The 25,661-nt window shown below is 40.5% G+C and overlaps 1 protein-coding gene and 1 non-coding gene across 5 annotated transcripts; both read left to right on the forward strand.

Moving 5' to 3' along the window:
• The first annotated feature begins 287 nt into the window (after positions 1-287).
• nek2 (NIMA-related kinase 2) lies at positions 288-24,848 on the forward strand. 4 transcript variants are annotated; one of them, XM_078230556.1, is made up of 9 exons: positions 288-583; positions 2,474-2,691; positions 6,757-6,997; positions 7,348-7,430; positions 12,977-13,103; positions 17,328-17,550; positions 18,752-18,806; positions 21,350-21,423; positions 23,773-24,848. In XM_078230556.1, exons 1-9 carry the CDS (start codon positions 488-490, stop codon positions 23,997-23,999), a joined length of 1,344 nt encoding a protein of 447 aa, XP_078086682.1. In that variant the 5' UTR covers positions 288-487; the 3' UTR covers positions 24,000-24,848. The 4 variants fall into 4 exon arrangements, with proteins under 4 accessions (XP_078086682.1, XP_078086685.1, XP_078086683.1 ...); XM_078230559.1 differs by having other exon boundaries at positions 303-583; positions 2,474-2,542; XM_078230557.1 differs by having other exon boundaries at positions 317-583; positions 6,760-6,997.
• Positions 19,343-19,533, forward strand: LOC144504974 (U2 spliceosomal RNA). Its single transcript, XR_013499746.1, has one exon. It is a non-coding gene; the product is annotated as a U2 spliceosomal RNA (small nuclear RNA).
• Positions 24,849-25,661: the final 813 nt, after the last annotated feature.

Here is a 25,661-nt window from a genome sequence, read left to right on the forward strand (position 1 = left end):
CCAGAACCTAGTAAAATTCTAGTTCACTTTGCTGCGATCCTCTAAGACCACGTTATTTTAGAAATTGGATCACCTTTTCTCTAACAACAAAGTAACGCGCACTTGACTTTCAGAAAGGCCTGCCTGAATTGTAACCGAAACAGAAGATGCAATCGCAGGCCAGCGACATGCAGCGCCGATCGCGTTTAAATTTCGCGCGCTGCTCCCGCGCCGCCAGCCGCTGCCATGGCAACTGTTTGTTATGTTCGTGAGCAAATCAAAGGTCGAGACGCCGAGGTCGAGCGACCAATCGGAATGGAGTTGAGGCGCGAGGCGGTTTGAAAGTTGGGCGGGAGGCCCGCGCCGCCTGGTCTGTTAGGCTCGCGCTACTCGGCCACCAGCTGGCCGCTCGCACACACTGAGGCAGCGGCCCAACTCGCACAGCCGCCTTCAACTCCAAGCCGGGGGGGACATCGATGCCCGTGGCCGTTTGCCTCGTCCGGAAAAAATGCCGTCCCGCCTGGGAGACTATGAACTGTTGGAGAGTATCGGTTCCGGTTCTTACGGCAGGTGCCAGAAGATCAGACGAAAGTCGGACGGGAAGGTGAGCGGGGGAGGCTCTGCGGGCCGTCCAACTGTCTGAACGGTTAAAACTGCGCTCTCTCTCCATCAAACTGACGGGTTAGTGGGGGTGTCATGGGAAAATTGGTGCGATCGGGGAAGAGACGAAGCGGCCGCCTCTGATCCGCACCAGTTCCTGGAGGTCTGACCTCTCTGACTCACATTCCCTGGCCAATTGGAAAGATGTGGAGATGCCGGCGTTGGACTGGGATAAACACAGTAAGGAGTCTAACAACACCAGGTTGGACTTTAACCTGGTGTTGTTAGACTCCTTACAATTGGAAAGATGCACCCTCACGCCATCGGATGAGTGTTGGTCATATAAAACACATCTATAACTACTAAATAGAAAATTCAAAGGTGTGATATTGATTCCGAAGGATGATACCAGACTGACCATGAGAAAATATTGAACAGACTGAGCATCTTTTTTCCCCCCCAGTGATCCGACAAATGACTGCCTGTCTTAGGCAGTCCCTCGAGATCCAGGATGACTAAAAGTAACTTATCAGGTGACTGAGGAGCCCAATGTGTGCCTTAGCCTCTCTGGCACAGGTGAAACCCAAAATATTTAACTCCTTAGAAACCCTACAGTGCAGAAGGAGGCCATTCGGCCCATCGAGTCTGCACCGACCACAATCCCACCCAGGCCCTACCCCGCATATTTACCCACTAATCCCTCTAACCTACGCATCACAGGACTCTAAGGGGCAATTTTTAACCTGGCCAATCAACCTAACCCGCACATCTTTGGACTGTGGGAGGAAACCGGAGCACCCGGAGGAAACCCACGCAGACATGAGGAGAATGTGCAAACTCCACACAGACAGTGACCTGAGCCGGGAATCGAACCCAGGACCCTGGAGCTGTGAAGCAGCAGTGCTAACCACTGTGCTACCGCTTCCCGTGTGCTTTTCCTTCACTTCGGGCAATCTTGGTCCAGGTAATGAGAGTTTGATCGGGTGGATGTAGAGATACTCCCACTTATGGGGGAAGCCAAAACTTGGGACCATAGATTTACGATCGTCATTAATAAATCCAGTAAAGAATTGAGAAACTTCTTAGAATGTGGAGCTTGCTTCCATTAGGAGTATGAGAGGTCAGCCAGGAAAGGTTTGTTGTGATTAATTATGAAGATGCAGATGAGGTAGAGATGCATATTATGCTGATATAGAATGGACACGTTATTTTGGGTTGCAGTGGGTACCTTAGATATCACGCTTTTCTCAGTATATTGGCTGCTCATTGATTGATTTGTGTGCCTATCACTGGCTAACAAAGTGAAACAAACACCTTCGATTGGTCAAGCTGGAAATTTAAATTTAAAATGACTAGACTGACCGCAGAACTCTTGGAGGAGTCCCACAGAACCCTAGGGTTTTATGAACCCCAGTTTGGGAACCCCTGGTCTAAAAAGTAAGTGAGTTACGATGAATAACTTCAGTGCCATTGCTAATTTTGAAGACTTGGCATTTTCTTAGCATTTCCACTGAATGGCATAATGAACACCATGTTTCTTGCAGGATAATTTTTGTTTGGGAAGAATATGACTTTGATCTTTCATTGATAATTGAAAAAATAGATGTAGATGTCACAAATAAATCTGTCCAAAGTATACCTTATATGAAGCTCATACACAAATTGTCAAGTCAAATGCATTAAATTTCAAAAATTAAACTGATAAATTTATATTTGGTAATGAGCACTTGTAAATATGCAATTCAACACACAGCAAAATTTGTAACTGTTCTGATTGTAAACATAATCCTCAAATTTCAATTTTAAAAATTAAGTGATCTAACCTATCTTTGCGATACCAAACTACTGTCATCCACCTGAAATGGATATTCATTACATGAACTAACTTTTACAGGTCCTGGTCTGGAAGGAGATGGACTACGGGTCCATGTCTGAGGCAGAAAAACAGATGCTCGTCTCGGAGGTGAACTTGCTTCGTGAACTTAAACACCCAAACATTGTTCGATATTATGACCGTATTATTGACAGAACAAATGCAACTTTGTACATAGTAATGGAGTTCTGTGAAGGAGGCGACTTGGCCAGTCTGATTAACAAGTGTATACGAGAAAGGTAAAATGTGTTATATAATACAGGCACTAGTGGTGCCTGTATTAACAGGCATTGTATGACTGGGGTTTTTAATTTTTGCTGAACAAGAACATGTTATTCATGGTTTTTTTTTGAAAGATGCACCATGTCACAACTATGACTTCTCAGTATAATTGTTTTTAAACTTGACTCCTATTCCAACAAGATTTTGTCTGATGATAACCCAGGAGAAAGGGAGAGTGCTTCACTTGTAGCAATGTTAATTTTATTGTATTAGAATTGTTCCTGGAAAAACAATATTTCAAATTTTTCTGTGTTTGAGTGGAAAGCTACAATTCAAGACACTTGAGGACTCTCTCTTCCAATTTCTAAAGAACTGTATAAATAATAAGAAAAAAACATTTTATTAGTGGGCAGCAAAGAAACTACTATCTGTCATAAATAAGGAGAAAACAAAACTTAGTACTACTATGGTATGTTCAGCCCCAGACAAACAGAGTAGATCGCCAATATGTGAAACCCCTTGAAGACTCCAGATTGATAACATGTTGCTTGACGTATGAGTTATGTTTTGATTTTAAAAACTCTCAAAATACTGTAAGTTTACATAAAACTATTAGTCCAAATCCTAATTCATAACGAGTATGGTTCACCTCCACTGCCCTACGCTGGATCCCAGTTAAACAATGCCTCAATTAAAAAATTCTCATACTTGTTTTCAAATCCATTCATGGGTATGCCCCTCCCTATCTCTAACCTCGCCCAACCCTGCTACCTTCAGAAATATCTGAATTCCTTCAATTCTGGCCAAATGCACACCCCTGATTTTAATTGGTCCACCATTGGTGGCCATGCCTTCAACTGCCAAGCCCCTAAGGTCTGGAATTATCCCCCTAAACCTCCTTGCCTCTCTTTCCTTCTTTAAGACACACCTTAAAATCTTGGTCATCTGCTCTGATATCCATCTGGCTTGGTGTAGAATTTTATTTGATAACATCCTGTGAAATGCCTTGGGTCATTTTACTATTTTAATGGTGTTATATCAATGCAAGCTGTTGGTGAATTTATGTACTATTATAATACCTATTCTGTTACAACCATAAGTAATTGCATGATGTGTGAACATATTAGCTGGGTCCTAATCTCCCAGCTAACGAATCTACTCCATCGCTTACCTTTTTTGCTGCTAGTCATGCTAATAGCAGCTGTGGAAGCCTCACTCTTCATCAAGGTTATAGACCAAATTTACTTTTTGCCCAATATGTTCTTTTGGCTTTGTGCTTTGAGTTTTTTAAACTTTTCTTTTCTGCCTGGTTTGCTCAGAAACATGTTTGCATGGGATGCTTCATCAGCAAAGGTCTGTAAAGCTATTTGACTGGCTGCCTGCTAACTCAGACCAACTTCCCTTGTCCATGTTTTATTTATCAACCATATTGCCACTGTTTAATGCCGAAACCTATGAAGACATGCATTTATTTTCCAACTGAGATCCAGAAAATAATTTTCTTCATGCAATTTTTAAACTGAATTTATCTTTAATCTTGGGAATCTGTGTTTGTATGTTGCTGCTTCCAAAGTTTCCCTTGTGCAACTAGTATATTGCGTTTAGGTGAAGTTTAGGTTAGGCTAATATAGGTGATCCAGTCTCTTCTTGCTATAACCATGTTGCTGCTGTTTTTAAATGCCACTGGGCAGCTGGGTTTTGGAAGGAGAAATAAACTGATTTTTAAAGGGGGAAGATTAATAAAAGTTCCAGTCTGCCAACTGGACCTAGGAGAAATTTGGGAATGAAATTTTGGGCTCAGGCATCTAATTTCATTGCAACCGTGGGCTTGTTGCATAATATTAGTAACCAGTATAGTGTGTGCTCTTTCTGGGTTTTCAGAGATTATTTTGCAGATGGTGCAAAACATATTTTACTTATAAATTGTTTCAAATTTGGGCAAAAACGCTTGCAATTTGTTTTTTCTTAATCCCCATCAGGAAATAAATGTTTCAAAATGCCAAGCCAAGTCTCAAAGATGCTGAATGTGCCAGAGCCTCCTGTTCAATTAACTATGATCAATGTTTTATTTTTTTTGTTGCATTGTCTGCATTGATCTACAGTTAATAGTCTACTTTTCCATGATTCCCTGCCTCGAAATAATTGACTTCTTAAAATTTTAACAATATATTTTTTGAACATAAATTTTCAATTTCATATCTATAGTACAAATTCTAAACCAAACCTTTTCTATAGTGTAATAATGTGATTGAATAAACCGAGAATTTAAAAATTATTTTTCCAAATATGTTCCACTTCTTGTACTAAAGTGTATTCAAGCTGAAAAAACTTTTAATCTTTGTTTCAAACTTAAAGGGAAAAAGTTAACTTTAACTATTCTGTCTGTGAAATATTTTATACAGTCACTTCAACCATTACACTTATTGAAGTGCCTTTACTTCATGAGACAGACGAAAGACTGTGATTCAAACTTGGCTTTATTAGAAAAACACTCACGGATGAAAGAAACATTCAATTAACTTTCCCCAAACTAGGCTAATTACCTGAGAAATAGATATTACCTGGTCTAGTAAAATCAATTGGGCTGTTGAATTCAATTCACTGAGTTCACGGCGACAGATGAACCCAGGGTCCTCTTAGCATGAAGGTGGATCTCTCACGCCTTGTGTCACCCCAAGTCTTTGCTGGAGCTTGTCTTTAATATGGCTGTTTTATCCTTTTCTTCTCTTTGAATATTCAATTGTTTTTTGCCAATGGGGTGACAGACTGGGGATCACAACACCCAATGAGGTTAGGCCAGGTTATCCTAGTTGTATATATCTCTTCAATAGCAGGGAGTCTGCCTGAAGCTAGGGAATATACAATCATAATGTCGGAGTACCTCCTGATGGGTTTTGGCCCATCATGACTCTTCCATTGTAAAATTTGAGCCTCTCTATTCAATATGTAAAAGGTCTGGGTTCTGGTTTCAGGTCATGATGACTTCCCTATTGTTAAGGTGAAGCACCCGTGTTCAATATGCAAGACAGTTCTGATATGTGTCCCTGTTGGCTTTTGACCTGTGGTCACCTCATAGAAGTAGTTTTTAGCTGTATTAATTTAAAATTTCCAGTTTTATGTTGGGCCTAATTTCAAAGGCCTTGTCCATTTGACCACAATTCATAGAAATTGCTAGAAATGTATGAATGTTTTAGCTATGCCCCTACATTAACTTAAACTATTGTCTAAGAATTGTTTCTTTAAAGTTAATTTAATCTACATTCAATTAGTTGCGCAAAATTTCGCACATGCTTAATAAGCAAAAGCAGAAAATGCTGAAATCACTCAGCAGATTAGGCAGTATCTGATGAGAACTACCATTTTGGGTAGGCTCTTTGTCTTCTAGCCTTTGACTTTTTGCTTATTATTTATGAATTAAAAATAGACAATTTGGTGAGATATTAGAGAGTGCCCGTGGACCTGTGCCCCAGCAGAATGAATATTAACAAACAGATATTGACGGCACAATGGTAATGGTTAGCACTGCTGCCTCACAACGCCAGGGATCCGGGTTCAATTCCAGCCTCAGATCACTGTCTATGTGGAGTTTGCACATTCTCCACGTGTCCGCGTGGGTTTCCTCCGGGTGCTCTGGTTTTCTCCCAGTCCAAAGATGTGCGGGTTAGGTTGATTGGCCATGCTAAATTGACCCTAGTGTCAGGGGGATTAGCAGGATAAAAATATGGTGCTGTGAGGATAGGGCCTGGGTGGGATTGTGGTTGGTGAGGATTTGATGGGCCGAATGGCCTCCTTCTGCACTGTAGGGTTTCTATGATTCTATGACACAACAGGAAATAAAAGAAAATAAGAATAAAAGATTGTAACATCCCTGATTCAAAATGCTAAATAATTATGATGACAGCTCTTAATACACTGCAGCGGGTAATAATAAAGATAATCCCTGTAGAATGCATATTGTTGCTGTGTTTTTGTTCCATATTTTGTTTAAACCGAATTGTAGAAAGACTATGAATTTGTTAATTAGGTTATGTATATTTAATAGTTTCAGGAGTTTTTAAAAGAAAAATCAATTTGTCTTTCAGAAGGTATTTAGAGGAAGATTTTGCCCTGCGTGTTCTTGCTCAGTTAGCTTTGGCCTTACGAGAATGTCACAGACGCAATGAAAGTGGCCGCACAGTGCTACACAGAGATCTCAAACCTGCTAATGTCTTCCTTGACGTACAGCATAATGTCAAACTAGGTGATTTTGGCTTGGCTAGGATTTTACAACATGACACTAGTTTTGCCAAAACATTTGTTGGCACTCCATATTACATGTCTCCAGTGAGTATACATTTTTTGTTTATAATATATGGAAATGTATATAATAGTCAGTGTTAATAATCCTGAAAATGATTTAATAATTTCTGAATTTCACCAATGACATAATGATTTGTCACTTGGTCTTTTCAAGAGGAAAGGATTTTGGAATGTAGTAACCATTTAATTACTATTATTAATTATTCAATCTTATTTAAATCTAATTGTTAAATGTTACATTACTTTCCATTACTTTGATATGTTATCTAACTTGTATTAAAGTAACTAATTAGAGTGGATGAATTAAGGGTGACAATTACTGGGTAACTGACAATATAAGTTTATATTAATAATTTGTATGTTTTGACTTGCAGGAACAAATTAATTACATGTCCTATAATGAGAAGTCTGACATATGGTCCTTGGGATGTTTATTGTATGAACTTTGTGCACTTTCGTAAGTACTGTACTAAGGCTATTCTAACCACAGTATCTTTTGTTTCAATTGTGAGTTTGTCTTAGTTGTCTTATTCTGCTTTATACTTTTACTTTTGCCGTCTGTAATTTTTGTTATAAATAAATAACTTTTTTTAAAGAATAATGGACGCAATGTCACGGAAAAAAATTCAAAGTGCCTGACAAGTGAAAAAATGGCACTTGCTCTGAGTCGCAATCTTGCAAAAAAAGGCCCCGATGCGATTGTGGGTTGGGGGGGGGGCTGAGCCTAAGCTCGCTGGTGAAGCTGGCTGCAGAACGTTTTGGGTGACATTGTGCAGGTGTCCCAAACTCAGTGAAATGGGAGACCTCCTGCCATCCCCTCCCCTCATCTGTAGAGATTGCCACCCCATGAAGAGCTCCCTTTGCCGAGCATCCGCCCCCCCCACCGTGCTGCGCCCGATCTCTTGACTTCTTTTTTTTTCCCACCTCCCCATCCTTGGAGCTCACCATTGCCTCCCAACCATCATTGCCCCACTCCCACTCAGGTCACACCCCCTTGGCACCGCTATGGTGCCTGTTGGGCAGTGCCTGACCATGCCCCTGACCACCCAGGGGCTTCATTGGCTTCCAATTTCCCCCCTGGCATGACCATCATGTCTGGTCCCCATTGGACCATGAGTGATTCACGGTATCATTTTTATGTTTGGGGATTGTTTCTCTAATTTAGAGCTAAAATGAAGTGTCATGTGATCTGCTCTGAACTGCCTGACAACAAGTTTGGATGGTTTGGTTGTTAAGGATTAAAGAAGGGCCCAGACTGTTTCATCGTACTTGTGGACAACAGTAAGGGCTGGGGGATGGGGAGAATGGTTAGGAATGTCAGGTTTTGTAAATGGTTATACTTTAAACACTCTATTTAATTTCAGGAACAAATGGAGTGGGGGGGGATCTAAAGAGGAAGGTAATTGGCATTTCTGCCTCGATGCAAGGCCCATGTGATTCATATTACCATGGAGAAGTGCTTAGGATTCTATAACACGTCATTGTAATATAGCTTATAGGGATTTTCTTAAAATATTCTTGAAGCTCACAGATTGGGTCAGTCCACCTGATTCTGAGAGATTAGCAACTAGACTATTGTTCACCACTCAGAATGTGGGTGGCAGCTCGTGCTCGAATTGAAGAGACCAGGTTCGTGAGAATTTAAATGAGACTGGAAGGTTCACCTTGCTTTGGCTTGACGGCGGGATCTCAGAGGTAACCCTTACCGCGGAAGTCCGTTTGGGGATTAGAAGCTGCAGGCTGGAAAAAAAAAATAAACGAAAGCAAGCCAACCGAAGCTGAGAACAGCTTTGGAGTAGTTACTGGAGAATGAGGTGTCCACTAAGGGATAGAGTAAAGTCTCACCATGGAGGGGATTTTTAATTCTGTAGTAGAGTATAGGTTGCCTATTGAAATAGTGGTTAGTCAGTGTTGCTTTTGCTTTGTTTATTATGGTAACAGTCTTAAAACTTGAAATCCTGTTGTGTGATCCTTTCAGCCAGTCACCGAATTTTGAACTTTAAAAAGTCATTGTTCTGTACAAAAGTGGTAACACTTTAAATTGCAAATCACTTCATTCAGATTCATTTTTATTGATTCAATTTTTACTTGAAAAATTGGCAAACTTTCTAATGCATGGAATTTTCTGAATCTTGATGTTTTGAATTAGATTTGGTTTATTATCACTGTTTAAAAATAAGGGCCCAATTTAGACAGAGATGAGGAGAATTTTTCCCTCATAGGACAGTGAGTCTTTGCAATTCTTCCTTAAAGATGGTGGAGGCAGAGTCTTTTTAATATTTTTATGGCAGAGGTAGATAGATTCTTGACAATGGCTTATCGGGGTAGGCAGGAATGTGAAGTTGAAGTTGGGAATGTGGAGTTGAGATTACAGCTGGATCGGCAATTATCTTATTGAATGGCAGAGAAGGCTTGAGGGGTTGAGTGACCTACTCCTAGTTCCGCGTTCTTATGTATATATGCCCCCCTTAGTCATTCATAGACATCTTGGGGGTGATTCTCCCAAAAAGTGTCGGATTTGCGTAAATTCCGCTGGTTTTTTTTCAGCAGGATTTCAAAATGAATCTTCCACACTCTGTGCACTGCAGAGCACACTACCATGAATATCATTAGAAATCAGTGGGCGGGGCCTATTCCGCTGGATAGGCCAGCAGCATAGCGTTGTCAGTGCAGAGATCGGTGCATGTGCAGTAGCCCTGCACCGCCGGCCTCCCGATCGCTGGCCAGCCCCATGACCCCGCATTGCTGCCTCTCTGACCCCCACAAGGCCCGATTGCTGAGTCCCCAGATGTATCAGGCCAATCTCGTGAGCCCAGCACCACAGGCTGGCAGGATTGCCCCCATCATTTGAAAATTTTAATTGTGTAAGTCATTAAAAATAAGTGCAAATGAGTGTTTTGAAACATTTTAATCTAATTGTGCTGTGGCAAGAAAAATTTCAGGAATACATTTTACACCTATACTTTTTTTACAAATGCATTTCCATTTATTAAACTAGCGAAGGGAGACAGGACATGCTGGCTACATTAAGGGGGGCTCAAAGGCCATTGAAGCCTTCCTTGGCATGCCAGTGTGCCAGCAATAACTTTCGCAGTAACTTCATTGCAGTGTTAATGTAAGCCTACTTGTGACACTAATAAATAAAAAATGGACGGGGCCTGAGGGGGAAGGCATGATGGGGACCCATTGGGATGGACCTGATGCCACCGATCCGTGTCAGGGAGGGGGTGGGGAAACATATCGGGGGGGGCGGGGGGGGGTGTCTTCCAGTGTGCTGAGATTGAGGCACCCTTTCAAAATGGCACCTGATCGCTTAGCAGCTGGGTTCACTGATGTGTTTAGGACCCGCCCCTCCCAGAACTGATGTGCAACTAGCCACTCTCCCAAAAAGTGACTAAATGTAGGATGGTTGTGGTGCCAGACAGACTGGTGGTGTGGGTCACTCTGGTTATCTCGCCCTTTTGTCACTTAGGGTGCGATCTTTGCATGAGAAGCAGAACATCGGTTTTATGCCCGGTTTCTCGCCTCACATGATCTTACCAGCCCTGTTTTGCCAGTGAAATCTGGGCACGAAGCTGCTTTAAATATTAATGACATGTTTTACATGTTATTGGCGAGTTCTGAGCGGCACCGTCCTCACCGGTCGGTCCTCACACAAACCGGATCAGCTCAGAAAGGGACTGAGGCTGATTAGCATATCTTAAAGTAGCATTTAGATATGCTTAGCCCATTTGAAGCCAGACTCCCAAGTCACGGGATCTTCCAACCCTCTGGCACACTGAGAACCTGGTGAGGATCACTACTGGTCTCCACTAGCAGACACCAGGCTTCACCAGAGGGAGTGGAAGCCATTGAAGCCCCGGGGCGGTTGGGATCATGGCTAGACTGCCCAGACTGGCACTGCCCACTGGGACCTGAGTGGGGGTGAGCGGAACCCTGCAGGGGAGGAGGACTCTGCAAAGGGGGAGTTCTGCAAGTGGGGAGGGAGCTCCGTGGGTTGGAGTCTGGCACAAGGAGCAATTGGCTGGGTGGTGCCAGTCTGGGCAGTCCAGCCATGATCCCAACCGTCCCGGGGCTTCAATGGCTTCCACTCCCTCTGGTGAAGCCATTACGCCTGGTGTCTGCTAATGAAGACCAGTAGTGATCCTCACCAGGTTCCCGCCGCGCCAGAGGGTCGGAAGATCCCGTGACTGGCAAGGGAGGGGGGGGCCGTGATGAGGAGCCCATTGGGAAGACCCAGATGCCGGTGACCCATGTTGACATGGGGTGATTCACTGGGAGATCAGGGTGCCCTAGACAGTCTGCGAATGCCTTCACTGGCGAAATCAGGCTCCCCCATCATTGGTGAGAATCGCACATCTGTGCAAAAAAATGACAGAGTGTTATAAGATTGCATTTCCAAACTCACCCAAAAAACAGGTCTGAAACTCCCGTTTTCTCACTTGTTCGGCACTTAGAATGTTTTTTGTAAGATGGCACCCTCAGTCATTTTTTGGGAAGATTCTGCCCATAATTTCTGAAGAAACTGACTCATGCACTCCAATAAAGTATTAAATGTTTCATTATGGATTTGTAATGTTTTTAAGTAATTTTTAAATTGAATTCACTGGTGGAGGATAGAATGGCACGGTGGTTAGCATTGCTGCCCCAGGGGTGCCTGGGTTTGATTCTGACCGTGGGTCACTGTGTGGAGTTTGCACGTTCTCCCTGTGTCTGTGGGTTTTCTCTGGCTGCTCTGGTTTCCTCCCACAATTCAAAGATGTGTGGTTAGGTGGACTGGCCATGCTAAATTATCCCTTAATGTCCAAAGATGCTAGGGAGATTAGAGGGGTAAATGAGTGGGGCCTGGATACTCTTTTGGACAGTTAGTGCAGACTCGATAGGCCGAATGGCCTCCTCCGCCATAGGGTTTCTATGGATTCTATAGAATACCCTTATTTAAAATGCTTATTTTTGATAAACTCTTTCAACTGTAGTAATAAAACTTCAACCCAATCTTAAACACATCAAAGAATATGTTATAATGGAAAGAAGTAAAGAATAATCGCATTCCATTATCCAGCCCATTCAATAACAATTTAACATTTATTATTCAAATTAACTTTAACATAAACCTTAAACTGTCATCTCATGGTTGTATTTTTGCACAGTTTTCTGGATGTGCCCAAAGGGGAAACTCTTTGCTAGTGATGGGCAACCTGTGGCCTGGGAGCCACATGCTTCCCATCTGGGTTCTGAGGGGAGACCATGAGACATTTTGACCATTGCCACAACCTGCTGATATCCATGTAGTATTTTTCCAATGGGTCTGACTGAAGTGTTACGCACATAAGGCAAGGGCAAGTGAGGTGCATGCTGACTGCACACAACAATGACTGAGTGCGTGTCCAAAGTGCAAACATTTCTTCTTATTTTACCATTTGAAGTTGCTCGTTCTATTAATATATAAATGATTAAGCATTTTCTTTAATTCATGAAATATTCAGTTTAAATGTTACTCTTATTCATGGTTAATGAACAAGTCTGATTTCAATTTTGCAGTTCAATGAGATGGAGGCCCCATTCACCAGTCTAGGTTGTCTATCACTGTTCTATGCCTAGGTTGTCTATCACTGTTCTATGCCTGTGTCTCAGCTGTTGCATTGTATGATTACATTGTGCCTTTGGTACAAAATGGAGATGTTAATGTGGTTGATAATGACATCTAGTGGACATTCTTGTGTACTGAAGACACACAACAGATGGTTAGGGGTAAAGATCAAAATCTATGAACAGCATTTCTTCAGCTTGTACTGATGAGTGAGTAATTTTGGAACTAGAAAGCCTTGACATAGCTACAATCTTACATCTTTCAAGCTTTTACTTGATGTCAAATGACATCACGGTTATCATGTCCAGTTTAAGCTTTGCTATTGATTAAACAACCATGCTTTGTCCCTGGATTATAACAGACACAATAGATGTAGAAGAATAGTTGACTCAATTTATAATTTTATTTTAAAGCCCACCTTTCACTGCATACAATCAGAAGGAATTGGCAGAGAAAATAAGAGAGGGCAAGTTTAGACGGATTCCTTATCGGTATTCTGATGAACTGAACGATCTCCTTGGCAGGATGCTAAACCTTAAGGTTAGTATCAGCTTTTCTTTTTGTCCGATGTGGATTTTGATTGTTTTTTAGGCACTTCCTTCTCTTTATTTCATTTTCCATCATCTATGTTATTTACCAGCCTATATTGGCCACAAAAGCAGTCCCTGTACCAAAACATATGAAACTTAAATTGTAAGTTAGCTGTAGACATAACTTGCTACATAGCAGGGAAGTTACGGTAAACCTTTTAGAAAGCTCTGGTTAGGCCACAACTAGAGTATTGTGCCCAGTCTGGTCACCACACTTCAGAAAGGATGTAGGGTCCCTGAGAGGTTGAAGATGAGATTTACCAGAAAGGTTTCAGGGATAGAGGATTTTAGACACGCAGATTAGCTTGAAGAAAATGGGGTTGTTCTCCTTGGAGCAAAGGAGATTGAGGGGAGATTTGATAGAAGTGTACAAGATTATGACAGGTTTGTATAAGGTAGACAAAGAACAATTATTTCCAATGGCTGGTGGTACAAGTGCTGGGGACACAGATGTAAGGTTTGGGGCAAGAGATGCAGGGCAATGTGAGAAAGAATCTTTTGACACAATTAGTGATAATGACCTGGAAAGGAAGGATTTCCTTACTATAGAGGGCATACAATGAAGGTTTACCAGGCTGATTCCTGGGATAGCAGGTCTGTCATATGAAGTGAGCCTAAGTCGATTAGAATTATATTCATTGGAGTTTAGAAGAGTGAAAGGGGATCTCATAGAAACTTATAAAATTCTAACAGGGTTAGACAGGGTGGATTCAGAAAAAATGTTCCAAATGGTGGGGGAATCCAGAACTAGGGGTTATAGTTTGAGGATAAGGAGTAAATCTTTTTGGACTGAGGGGAGGAGAAATTTCTTCACCAGAGAGTGCTGAATCTGTGGAGTTCACTACCAGAGAAAGTAGTTGAGGCCATAATGTTGTGTGATGTCAAGAAGTAATTAGTTATAACTCTTGGGGCTAAAGGAATATGGAGAGGCTGGATCAGGATATTGAATTGGATGATCAGCCATGATCAAAATTAATGGCAGAGCAGGCTCAGAGGGCCGAATGGCCTGTTCCTGCTTCTATTTTCCATGTTTCAATGTTAAATACATCCCACAAGGGTGGTGGAAAAAACATGATCAATAATTTCAAAACCAAATTGATTGAGAGAACTAAAATTGCAAGGCTACAATGATAGAGCTCAGTAATGGGCAGGCTGGAATGCTCTACAGCAAGCTGGCATAAACTTACTGAATTGAATGGTCGCCTTCCATGTTGTAAATGTTTCTGTTTGTTTAATAAAATCAAGGTTCTATCATCTCAATCTGCATTTGTACTCTGTATTGGAGCCTTATATTATTTCCTAGCAGGTATGAGAAACTTTTATTGCCGCACTATTACCAGTTGAGTCAATAGCATAATCATTTATTGCAATTTTTTAGATTATTCACTGCATATTATCTGACTAGTTATCACCTGTCACACCCACAAGTGGAGACCCATGCCCCTTTAAATAATGGTATGAATTGGGAATGCTAGCACTGGATCCTTGCTCCATTCACTGGCTACTGAAATTTCATGTACCCACATCAGTGTTCTTTCTTCATGGAAGGTGATTTGAAAGCATTCCAGTGAAAATAGGTACAATTGCAAAATCAACAAATTGGCTTATTTCATATAAGAGACGTGAATTCTACTATAATAAAAGCAAAATACTGCAGATGCTGTGTTGTGGGAAATTCTTTCAGGTGGCCTGATTAATTTAAATCTTTTCATTAAACATTTCGTTTCACAAAGGCAAAAAAAGTTTATTCACTTAAATGAAATTAAAACATTGACATGTTAGAATCAAAAACATTACAAATTAACAATATTCAGACAAACATACATTTAAGACAAGACAAATCTCAATTTGGCCAAAATGGGAGATCAATGGATCCACCTACACAGCTAATGTGCTAGCAGGCTTTCACAAAAGATTTCATGCTGGAATCTGAAACAAAAACAGAAAATGCTGGAATCTCTGGCGAAAGCTCATTCAGACTTGAAACATTGGCTCTATTCTCTCTTCACAGATGCTGTCAGACCTGCTGAGATTTTCCAGCATTTCTGTACATGAATTCTACTGCCCAGCATGGATTAATCCTTGTCATTGGAAAAAATTAAAGATGAAACTACTGATATTCTCAGTGAATTGCCTCTAAGATACAAGCTTGCATAAATTTAAAGTTAAATGGGTATTTCTTGGATAATTATTTAGCATCTGCTACATTTAACTTATACAAGAACAATTATAACATAGGAACAGGAGTAGACCATTCAGCCATTTGAGGCTGTGCCACCATTCAATTGGATAATGATTGACCATCTACCTCAATGCCACTTTCCAGCACCATTCCCATATCCCTTGATGTCATTGGTATCCAGAAATCTATCAATTTCTGTCATGAACATTCTCAATGATTGAACTTCCATAGTCCTCTGGTACATAAAATTCCAAAGATTCGCCACCCTCTGAGTGAAGAAGTTCCTCCTCATCTTGGTTTTAAATTGCCTGCCCATTATTCTGAGACTGAAGTCTCCTGGTTCTAAACTTACCCAGCGAGGGCAAACATTCCAGCTATACCTACCATGTCCACTCCCTGAATAATTTTGAGTTTAAATGAGAACCTCTTATTCTTCAAAACTCTATAACATATGGGCCCAGTTTCCTCAATCTCTCCTAATAAGACTGTCCTGCCATCCCAGGGATCAGTCTGGTAAACCTCTGGGGCAATCCCTCTATGACAATTATATCCTTCCTCGGATAAGAAGACCCCAAAATTGTACACAACACTAGAGGTGTGGTCTCACCAAGGCTCTGTACAATTGTAGCAAGACATTGCCACTCCTGTACTCCGATCTCTTTATGATGAAGGCTGACATAATTGCTTACTGCACCTGCATGCTTGCTTTTATGACACATGAACAAGGACATCCAGGTCCCTTTGGACGTCAACACTTCCCAACCTCTCACCATTTAAGACATACTCTCTGCCTTTCTAATTTTTCCACCAAAGTGGATAACTTCACACTTATTCACATTATATTTAATCTGCTGTGTTCTTGCTCATTCACTTATCCTGTCCAAGTCCCCTTGACACCTCCTAGTATCCCTCTCACATCTTGCATTCCCACCTAGTTTTGTGTCACCAGCAAATTTGGAAATATTACGTCTGATTCCCATATCCTATTCATTTATATAGATTGAGAACAATTGTGGCCCTAGCACTGATCTTTGTTAATTAAGTTCTGTCCGGGCATACAGTTATAACCCAAAATGTTATACAATTGGTGAATACACAAACTGTTATTTCAAAACGAATCATACAGTTGAATTAAACAAAAATGTTCTTGGAAAGGCAAGGATTCCTTGTAACATCTCTAATTCACACTGTATTTAATTGATCTTGGACAGGAAAAGGTACACTCTCAATAGTAACGATTCCACTTTTGGGAGCGCCTGGTGACATGGAATCAGATGATATGTAGTGTATGTCCTGGAAAATTGCAACAGGTGGTCATTCTGTTGACTAATTTAGTGGTAGAAACTTCTACCTATTTGAAAATAGTAGTTTCTATTTGTGACAAGGCAGAATTTTCTTTACCTGTTCCTAGCCTCTTTGAGGGTGTTTAGATTTAACCACATAGTGAGGGACTGGAATTGAGTAGAGCAGCCAGGATTGCTTCCCTGAAGGATGTATGTTTTTTACGACATACCAGCAGTTTTCATCATTGTTCTTATTTGGTCCCAGCCCACAAATGATCAAATCAGATTCCATTTCCCAATTTGAACTCTGGGTTGCTAGTACAGGAACATAATGCTAGTCAATGTAATGACCTGGTATCGAAGAACCTTGATGCTGAACTAAGCAAACATCGTCAGATTGACTCTGGTGTCTCTGTTGCTCAAAAATGAGAAGCCAAGTGGGTTAAAGCAATCCTGAAGGAACATGATGGAGGCTATTTACATGATGCAACTCTGCATCGAACCCATTGGCCCCGTTGACCTGTTGTGTCTTGGGCTTTTACTTGTAGAACCAACCAATATGTAATGCTGTAGACTTTTAAATGAAGTGATGTTCTCTTTAAAAAGGGTAAGGGGAACAATGAATGTCACACACAAAAATTATTTGTTTTCATGTAATTGACATGTGGTTTATACTTTCAAAGTAACCGATTTGTCTTTTATATATCAGGATTACCTGAGGCCTTCTGTGGATGAGCTAATGCAGCATATCTTGATTGCTGATTTGGTGGCTGAAGAGCAGCGAAAAATATCCGCCGAAAGACGAGGCAAGAGATCGCTAGAGAATGAGAATCTCCAGGACAGTGACCAGCTGGTGACTGAGCTGAAACTTAAAGAGGAACAGCTTCACAATAGGGAGAAGGCCTTGAAAGAAAGAGAAGAGTTTCTTGAACGTAATTATACTAATTTTAAATTATTTTATTTATTTGTGGTATACCGTAACAGAATGGAAGAGATCATGTTCCTCATGGAATTTACCTGCTTGATGCCTGTTCAATTGTTCAAATCAAATACAGCTAAGTAAAGCCAGTTTATTTAAGGTTTTAATTCTTTCTTCCTCTATTAATGTTATGAGAATGTGAAGTAGGGCAGCAGTTAGTTAAAAGTAAATATAATATGAATTAATGACCCAGGTTGATTGCAAGCAAATTGATCTGTGAAGTTTCTTTTGTTGGAAGTAGGATATAGTGAACAAAGGTGCTTCAATATCAAACACTTCCAATACATATGCATACTTTTTCCTGTTTCTTCAGCACCAGACTATAGCTGATGAAGTTCTACCAACTGTTTTGCTTCTATCATAAAATCTGAATTACAATTAGTTGCATTATAGGAAGAGGAAGTGGTATTGAGATTGTCATACATGTGCATTATGTTTATAATGAAAATTATTTACATAATCCAGAAGTCCACTTTGAACTTCACATCTCAGTCTGTGGGTAGAACTTTACGAGAAAATGTCTAAGTATCCAGCTAGCGTGAAAATGGGAGAGTTGCCGATCCGTTTTTGGGGGAGTTTTTACTCCCAATCTTATGCACATAGTGCTTGAAAAAAATGGGCTAGACTGTTTCTAGCTACTAGAGACAGTGGGCAGGGCTTAATTCGCCAGGCAGCCTGATCAGGAAGCAGAGGGAGCTATTGTGCTTGTCTAGACCTCTGCGGCTGCACATGTGCAATTCCAACAGCAGAGGCCTGACAGAGAGAGAGAGTAGCCAGCCAACAAACCCCCCCCCCACCCCCCCAATCGCAGGGGCCTGTGGCCGATGGTGAGTCCACGTCCCCGGATCACAGATGCAGTGGCCTGACCCCTCAGGCACTGGCTGGTGGGCAGTGGCAAGGTGATCGGTGGGCATTGCCAAGGTGCTGCCTCTAGGGCAGTGCCAGCCTAGCACCTTGCCACTGCCCACTGTTGGGCGGATCGAACTGGTAAAATCGTGGCCTGTATGTTTGATCAGTGCAGAACTTCATGCACCAAACTATTAGCGTAACTCTTTCAGTTTATTACCCTGCAAGCAAAAAGTAGATTTTGAATATGTCAAATACTAAAAATGTATGTGAAAACTGTAGTTACTATTGACTTTGTTTGTTTTCAGAACGCGAGCGGGAGCTTTGCATTCGAGAGAGACTGGCAGAAGAAAAGTTTTCTAGGTAACAGCTTACTAGCATTTTCTTTTGGATGATGGAAATTAGGTAGCAGACTTGTACATTTAAATCTAATTTCAATGCTCCATCCCATATGAAAAATAATTATTGGAGAACTTTTTGAAGTGATTTTTGGCAAGTTGTCATGTTCCTGAAACAGCACTGGTGAAAGCTACAGTGAGCTGAAGAATATTACTCCTGTTGGAGGAGATTTCTAGTACAGTTAGTTAGTAAGTCCCCATGTTTAAAACCAATTTTCTCAGTAGCATTCTAAAAATAAATGCTTGCTTTTGTGTGTTGTGATTGCTGAAATCTAATGCAAGTGCAACAAGAAGGGGATTTATTGGTGTCATTACAGAGTGAGACTTTTTTTACTCTCGTGTTTCAATTATGCAATGCATATGCTCTCTCCACTAAATAAAGGCGGAAAAACCTAATGTTAACTATATTAACAACATTGTATCCGTATACAAGTCAATTTTCTAATTATAAGATCTTGTACCTACATTTTGACAGTAAACCACAACTGTGAGCTTGTCAACATCGCTTCTCGGCCTTTTGGTTAAGATCAAGTGTAGTATCGACATGCTGTGCTTGGTTGAAGTCATTAGGTTACATTTTAGCTTCATTTGAAGCAATTTTTAAAAGCGGCATCTTGGCCAAGATGCAAATGAGATCAAGCCTTGGAGGAGGAGCTATGCTTACTCCAATCAGCTTGGATCATGTAGATCAAGCCCAAGACAGGAGGTGAGAGCCCTGTCTTGTCAGCTTGGATCGGGAATGTCTCAACTTGTTGAGATTCTGAATTGGACTTGATTTGATTGAATTGGAATAAAAACAGAAAAAAACAAAGTACAACCTCCTGCCATTGATGTAACTATATTATTTGGTTGTGCATTGCAACTCTTCAGCTTGTATTCCATGAATGCTCTAACTCTTTGCTCATTGCTTCCCAAATTACTTTAAGTTTTACTGTTTTACCAAATAATATGAAATGAACAGGTTGTATTAAATTAAGACTAGCATGTACTACTCGTGTCTAAAGTTCCCATATTTCATAGCTCTGTACCAGTATAGTAACAGATGGAATGGTCATGAATGGGGTGACTACCAAAATAATAATGCCATGAAATTAAGGCCCAACTGAACTGGTGTCCATGTCTTATCTCTTTCCGCTCCCCGCCCCCCCCCCCCCCCCCCCCCCCAACCATATGCTCATACTGACTTTTAAAGTCTTCCTTGTGAGTTGCATACAAAAGAAACAAATGGCTTCCCGAGGAGACTGTCTTGCAAACCAAAATAGTCAGTAGCCTCTTACTGACATTTGCTGCTTTTTTTATAAACATACACCTTTTTATTGAACTGCCGTTGCTCATAAAATGTACAGATGAAGTGTTGACTCAGAAGTTTGAGTGCATTAAAGGTGCAGAACAAAGTTGAAGAACAATTTATTTTGTACAGATAATGTTCATCAGGTATAATGTGAACGTATAGTGCTTTCACTGGCTCATGTTGCTGATGTCCAATACTTTTTACCTAGTTTTGATGTATCTCATGTAATGCAAATCTAAGATGGAAAAACCCAGAAGATAGGATTTTATCATTTCTGACTTGCACTTCTTTATTGCACTGTGTTTGCCTTGCTGGATAAATGGCTACACTTCATAGAATCGTAGGATGGTTATTGCGCAGAAGGCAGCCATTTGGCTGTTGAGCCCATGCTGGCTCTCTGCATTCCCCTGCTTTTTCCCCATAGCCCTACATTTTTTTTCTCTTCAGATACTTTTCCAATTCCCCTTTGAAAGCCATGATTGAATCTCTCCACCACCCTTTTAGGTGGTGCGTTCCAGATCCTCACCATTCTCTGCTTTTTAAAAAAAAGTATTTTCTCCTGTCGCCTTTGGTTCTTTCTCCAATAACCTTAAATCTGTGTCCTCTGGTTCTCGACCTCTCAATCAATGTGAACAATTTCTGCTTAGACCCTCATGATTTTGAACACTTCTATCAGATCTCCTCTCGATTTTTTTTTCTATAGGTTATTGAAAAATAGCCCACGCAATGTACTACGTATCCTGACAAAGAAATGGAATGTTCACTGCGGAAGTTAGCATAGTCTTTGTTTTTTGTGGGGGGCTGTATTTGGACAAAGTGAATGTAAATGGTGATGAGAAAGGTGCTTAGAGCATCCATTAAGTGATCTGAATGTCTGAATGTTACCTTTGTCTAATTCCAGTCGCTCCTCCCCCCCCCCCCCCCCCCCCCCCCGTCACCCCCCAATACCCACCCTCATAGTATAAATCTTGTCCTCTTTTCTTTGCCTTTAGCTCTGACAAAGGGACATCCAGACTCAACTTTGGCTCTATTCTCTCTCCACAAAAGCTGTCAGACCTGCTGAGTTTTTCCAGCATTTTCTGGTTTTTTTCAGATTCCAGTATCCACAGTATTTTGCCTTTATCTTAATATTTCTGTTTAGGCTGAATGAGGTCTTCTTTCTAGAATCCTTATTCAGATACAATTGTAAAATTAAAATGTTTACCTTCTGTGAACAGGGCAGAGAGCATATTGAAGAACTACACCTTGATGAAAGAACAGCAAATACTGAAGACTGCAGTCCTTAGATTAGGTAGGTAATATTGGTAAAACCACCTGGCATTCCTATCTGGATAGACCTTGATGATAAATATGAATGGTGTACAGATCTGTTATTTTAGTTGTTAATGAAGTATCTGAATTTCCAACATTGTTCTCATGGGTTTTGTATATTTATTTTTGCTCTACATACATTATAAACTCCTTTTTTAGAATAGAATCCCTACAATATGGAAGGAGTCCATTCGATCCATCGAGTCTGCACCGACCACAATCCTTCCTAGGCCCAATCCCCTTAACCCCACATATTTACCCTGCTATTCCCCCTGACGCGATGGGCAATTTGCCATTGCCAATCAACTTAACCAGCACATCTTTGGACTGAGGGAGGAAACCTAAGCCGACGTGGGGAGAATGTGCAAACTCCACACAGACAGTGACCCAAGCTGGGAATCGAACCTGGGTCCCTGGCGCTGTGAGGCAGCAGTGCTAGCCACCATGCCGCCCCACATTTTGCTTTTCCTTCATCTGCTGCATCAAATTATTGTATACTAACTTCAAACACCAAATGGCCATGCGCAAGGAATTGATCTGCATAAGCTCTTGACTTGAGCTATAGGCAGTGTCTTCCACTGCTGATGTCATTGGTGTGTGCCCACCAGTTAGTACCAGTATTGGATTGTGTTAGAGCCTTGTTCAGTTTGCTGCTAGCCTGAGCCTTCACCATTCCACTCTCCTCCTTCTGCTGCCCCTCGCTTGTCTGCTCTCTCCTGTATTTACATAAGTGATTAGATATAAAGGAAACTGCTCTGTATGTTGTCCCTTCACTTTCGACAAAGATATAGCATCGGTTAGATAGAGCAGCATGCTATCTGTTTAAATTATCAAAATATCTGCCAATCTCCCATCAGATCGGAAAAGTCTGTTTTCTGGAACATTATCTGTCACAATTTCATGCAATAATTATCTGATCTGCTTAAATATAATAATTTTTATTAAAAATGGCAAGTTCTTTTTGGAGAAAAAGATATTGTATTGTTTGCCGTTTCAGTTCAAGTTGTAGTTTTTGCATAGTTTTGGATATCTTTGATCGGTGTATCTTTGGGATGTTGCTGGGAGTGACATCACAGGCACTGCAACTAATGTGGGGAGTGCACCCTCTGCAGTTGCAATTCCATCAAACTTTGCCGTTATTGTCACTAGTAAGCTTGTCAAAACAAATACACTAACTCCTGATACCCACTGGCCAGATGCTAGGAGCAGTTGCACAAGCACACTCAGCCTTGCACTATGATTGCCAGCACATGCATAGTTTCTCCCACCAAGATGGCGGTGCATGTCATTTTGGTCCCAGGTCAGTTTAGCACTGCCATGTGAATGGGATGTTAGCTTTCAGGTTTTAATGTATTTTTTTCTGATTTATTGGGTATTCTGGTTGAAAATCAATTTTCTCCTTTACAAAGCCGAGGAACAAATTAAAATGGTGGCATGCAGGGAGGTTCTATGCCTCCTGGCTAGTTCAGTTGATAGATCATTGGACTCTTGTGGTTTTGAGCCCCATATTGGGTGATTGATATTTTACCATAGAAGTATTTTATTCAAAATATGTTTATTGATTTTTACTAACTCATTAAAAATTTGTAAATTGAGTCTCCGGCCAGTACAGCTCCAATGAACAATCTGGATTTGTTCCCAAATTTGTTATTGAATTAATAAAGCTATTTAAAAATCATTATTTACTTTTAAATGCAATTCTACTGCACTATTATTTCTCCCAATGGTATCACATTTACTTTTATTTTATCTTTGAAGAATTAGAGAACCAATTCCTTTGTCTAGTCAGACTGGATGTTGCTGACTATGTCACAAACTGCATTTACACATGTGTAGGAAATGCTCCACCTAGTGGTGTGGCATCACTAAGTGGAGCCAAACAAATCAAATCTGTTTTTTGAACGTGTTGCATTCCATATTTTGATTTATACTTTTGTTGACTGTGCTGCTACAAAATATGAGTTCAGTATCCTTACCAGCAGGAGTGTGAAGATTTATGGGCATGGAATTGCTAAGATTGACTATCTAGATTGTTTACAAAGCTAACTTCACAAATGAAAAAAGACAGTTCAAATGATTTGCTCACGAGTGGAATAAACATGCTTTGATATTGAAGTAAATTAATTATTATGTATCTTTCTGCTCTGCTTAGTGCCTCTTTCTGCACTGTAGGGATGTTATGGTTCTTCTAATAGCTGGTCCCTTTTTAAAAAAAAAACAATTGAGACTGTGACTGCTTAGATCGTTTGTACTTTGAAAGTATGGAATTGTCACAGCTTGTAAAATATGATTGGAACTGATTTTTTTAAATCTCTGATTTCTCTGCTAGATGACTATATAGATACAGGTTCTTCTCCAGGGAAAAAGAAAGTTCATTTTGCAGGAGAAAGTAAAGAAAACATGCACTTCAAGGATAGTGATGCAATGAAACGACTCAAACCAAAGAATGTGGATCTGAAGAAAAGATTGCAAGCTGCGAATCTCCGAGCCAGAGCATTATGTGAAATGGAAAAAAATTACCAACTAAAAAGCCGACAACTTTTGGGCATGCGCTAATTTGCCTGTACCAGACACATTTTTAAAAACTAGATCCTGTGAAAAGCTGTGAGTTGTAGAATGGTGCTCTATCTTGACTTTGATCTCTTACTGTGCACAGCTAGTACATCAAATCTTGATTTAATATTAACTTCTGATTCCACATTCAAATTAAAATGAATATACTAAAAATCACCCACCTTGCTTTCTTCTTGTGCCATAATTCACTTTATCTTGTGGCATGTTGCTGTCCCAGTCCCACTGAGACTCTGCATACATGAACTGCACACCACCTTTCCCTAGTGCACCAATGTTACACTTTAAAGCTTTGCTATGAAACACCTTACAGTAAATACTAGGCTGTTCTGGCTTCTTGAAATGCACCAATTCTTGACCTTGTTGTCATGCATTTATTTCTATTATACTTTGCACTGTACCAATGCAAGTGCATTTTTGTAAGAGATCAGATGAGTTGTAAAATAACTTAAGAAAACTTTAGTTTGGATTAAGCAGCTTCATTTTAAAATGTGTATTCAATTTATTTTTCCATTCTATGTATAAACTTTAATTTCTAAAAATGTACAGTTTGTGCTCCTATACTACTATATCTGCATAATTTATGGAGGCAACTCAACTGTGGGGGCAGTAAACTTGCTGTATCAAGCTGGTTGCCCTAAAAGAAAATTGCACAGGGTGTATATCGGATGGCCAACTGGATATCACCAGTTTTTTTGCCCCACTGAAGTTTAAAGTTGTTTTGGGATATAATGAAAACCTAGTAACTAGTTTTCTATTCTTTGACGCAGCAGTATAGATGTAAATTTAAATTATTTGTTTATGACTACAATTGATAAAAACATTTTTACCTACACTCATTTGACTTCAGATTTTGTTTATATAAATGCTACGTTTCAACACAGTTTCCACACTTGAATATCTCAACAGTATATCTTTAACTGGCATTCTTCAGCAAGCTGTGATAAAAACTTGTGCAAATTAATGGGGTATTTCTGAGGCTCCCTCATATAAGCCCGTGCAAATTACATAGATAAAAGCTGGAATCCCTGATGAAACAGATATTTTGGGCCAAATCTTCCAGAATCTGGGTTGTCGGAGATGGATGTATGACTGAAGATGCATGCTAGGACTCTGCCAAGATCCTGATGTGCAGATCTACATGGGAATTGTAGTTTACCTCTTGCCCAGGATCCTCCTCGAGTGCCTCAGATTCTGTATTTGTGTTGGAACTTTCAAAATTCCAAGGGACTTGTCTGAATAGTTACCCAGGATTAAAACCTAATGTGAGATCTGAATAACTCCAAATCTGACGTCCCTTGACACTAAGGGACAATTTAGCATAACCAATCAACTTAACTGCGCATTTTTGGAGTGTGGGAGGAAACCGGAGCACCTGGAGAAAACCCACGCAGACACACAACGTGCAAGCTGCACACAGTCACCTGAGGCCAGAATTGAACCCGGATCCCGGTGCTGTGAGGCATCAATGCTAACTACTGTGCCATTGTAGAATGAAAATCATTTTTCCTACATCACATTTTCAGATTCTGTTTTGTATTAAGAATCATCAGTTTGGGGATAAATACACTAATGTGATAATAAATAATAGACCAAATAAGATTTGATAAAGAGCAAAGATCTTACATGCATATTATACCTGCCATG

Source organism: Mustelus asterias, chromosome 15 (genome assembly GCF_964213995.1).
Source record: "Mustelus asterias chromosome 15, sMusAst1.hap1.1, whole genome shotgun sequence".
Lineage (NCBI taxonomy): Eukaryota > Metazoa > Chordata > Chondrichthyes > Carcharhiniformes > Triakidae > Mustelus > Mustelus asterias.